This window comes from Anarrhichthys ocellatus, unplaced genomic scaffold (assembly GCF_004355925.1).
Source record: "Anarrhichthys ocellatus isolate YVR2014 unplaced genomic scaffold, GSC_Weel_1.0 scaffold210, whole genome shotgun sequence".
NCBI lineage: Eukaryota > Metazoa > Chordata > Actinopteri > Perciformes > Anarhichadidae > Anarrhichthys > Anarrhichthys ocellatus.
In genome coordinates this window covers 24,623-26,532 of record NW_022280240.1, presented here as the reverse complement: position 1 = coordinate 26,532, position 1,910 = coordinate 24,623, and the positions used below count along the sequence as shown (strand labels likewise).

The window sequence follows — 1,910 nt, the reverse complement described above, 5'->3', positions numbered from 1 at the left end:
CTAGAGAGAATGCAGCTTTAACACATGAAGCTCTGACTTCACTCTTCAGAACCAGAGGTTGTCTCCTGGTTACAGCTGTAATTAACAGGGTCAATATCCTTTAAGGGGAGTTAGGTGCTGGAACTATTTTCTTTCTTAAACTAACTGACTCCAGCTCTGTACTCGTCACACAGACGTGAGATCATCTTCTTCCACGACAGAAATCAGTTACATTTATTCCTAAAAACTCTTCCCGTATCATCACATGTCTCACCAGATAAAATGGTCAGCAGAGACTCGTTCTTCACCAGAGCCTTTTGTCTCTGAACGTCCCTGCACACAGACAGACAGCTGATTAATAAAACAACATCGCTGCTCTCGTACAGCTCTACGTGAACAACCTCGACTGAATCTGCCTTTCTATCCACTGCTATAAGAGGAAGAAGTTACAATCAACATATAAATGTCTCTGTAATGCACTTACGTTTGTGCCACAGGTCTTAGAGACATAGGTTTCACATCAGTCTACATGCATGGGGAAAATAACAGACAATAAATACAATAAATTAATTAAAACAGATAAAGTCCACCAACCAGACGGACAGCGTCGCTCCAGCCGTCAGCGCCATGACGAAGTGGGCGGAGCAGTGCAGAGCCGAGGCAGGCGTGGCCAGCTGGATGGCGGGGAGGAGCCGCCGCCCACAGGAAGAGAACACCGACAACATCCTGTCCTGGCAGGCGACGGCGATGACGTCGCTGGAGGGGAGGGGGGGAACCGGAGAAGAACAGATTGAGTGCCGTTGATTCAGTTATTTATTGAAGCTCAGTGCTTCCCATTAATTACCTAAACCGTGGCGGTCAAAGTCTATTTCACTCCGCTACAGTTTCATAATGAACCGGAAATATATAATTTCACTTTGACAGATCGATGCATTTAACAACATTTTCTGAGGGACCCCCCCGTGGTAAACTCTGGAAGCTCACGGAGCCTCGTACCTGCTCCCTGCAGCCGTGACCACCGAGCTGGGCAGCAGCGTGTTCCAGTCTCGTCCGTCTCTGGAGCACCGCAGCTGGCTGAGCTTCGAACCCGCAACCAGCGACACCTCGTTCTCCACCTCCAGGAACACTGACGGCTCCATGCTCACCTGCACACACAGACACATTAATTACACACTGTCAACAGGTTAGACACAGCGGTATCCCAACTATTAAGTCAATAATACAAACATCTATGTACGGTCACAGCCGGCATGTTTGGAAAACGTAACTTGATCCATGAAGCGTAACCTTCCTCAGTCTGAGCAGACATCAACACAAAAACATCACGGAGATGTGAATAGTTTGAGGAGGTTTTGTTTGTTAGGTGCTGAACTGTGTAAACAAACTGCAGAAACATGAGGAATTGTGGGTAGAAAGAGATGGATGCTTATGTGTGTGTTTGTAACAACAGAGAGACTTTTGTGGTGTTGTTGCAGTTCCCACTGGTCACCAGTAGAGGGAGATGATCACAGTCACTGCTGCTCCACTTCTGTGTGTCTCACACTATGAAGAGACAGGCTTCAGACTGCTGAGGTTAGAGACGCTTCAGCTCTATGCAGAAGAACTTTGTGTTGTGTGAGTGGCTTCCCTCTGGCAGGAGGCTGCGGTCCATCAGGACTGCTTATCAAAGCCCGGGACCCCCACTGACCCCCGAGACTTCTACATACACATGCCTGCTCAACTCTTCTGTTGAATATACACCTGACGCTTTGATAACAGACTTATTAACGTACTCTTTATTCGTTGTTTATTACGTTCTATTGTAAATTTTCATATAGTTTTTGCTCTTTCACTACTGCACTGTTTATAGTCATGCACCAAGCCAACTCTCTCTGTATGTGTGTGCACACACACACACACACACACACACACACACACACACACACACACAC

At 47.0% G+C, this 1,910-nt stretch overlaps 1 protein-coding gene across 2 annotated transcripts in view; it reads right to left on the bottom strand.

Moving 5' to 3' along the window:
- The window catches only part of hira (histone cell cycle regulator a), a 10,552-nt gene that overhangs the window by 3,939 nt on the left and 4,703 nt on the right, over positions 1 to 1,910 (bottom strand). For both annotated transcript variants that reach the window (XM_031878929.1, XM_031878930.1), the window contains exons 13-15: positions 976 to 1,124; positions 574 to 735; positions 254 to 312 (exon numbers count right to left, since the gene is read on the bottom strand). In XM_031878929.1, coding sequence (XP_031734789.1) covers positions 254 to 312; positions 574 to 735; positions 976 to 1,124 — 370 coding nt within the window. The remainder of the gene's footprint in view (positions 1 to 253; positions 313 to 573; positions 736 to 975; positions 1,125 to 1,910) is intronic.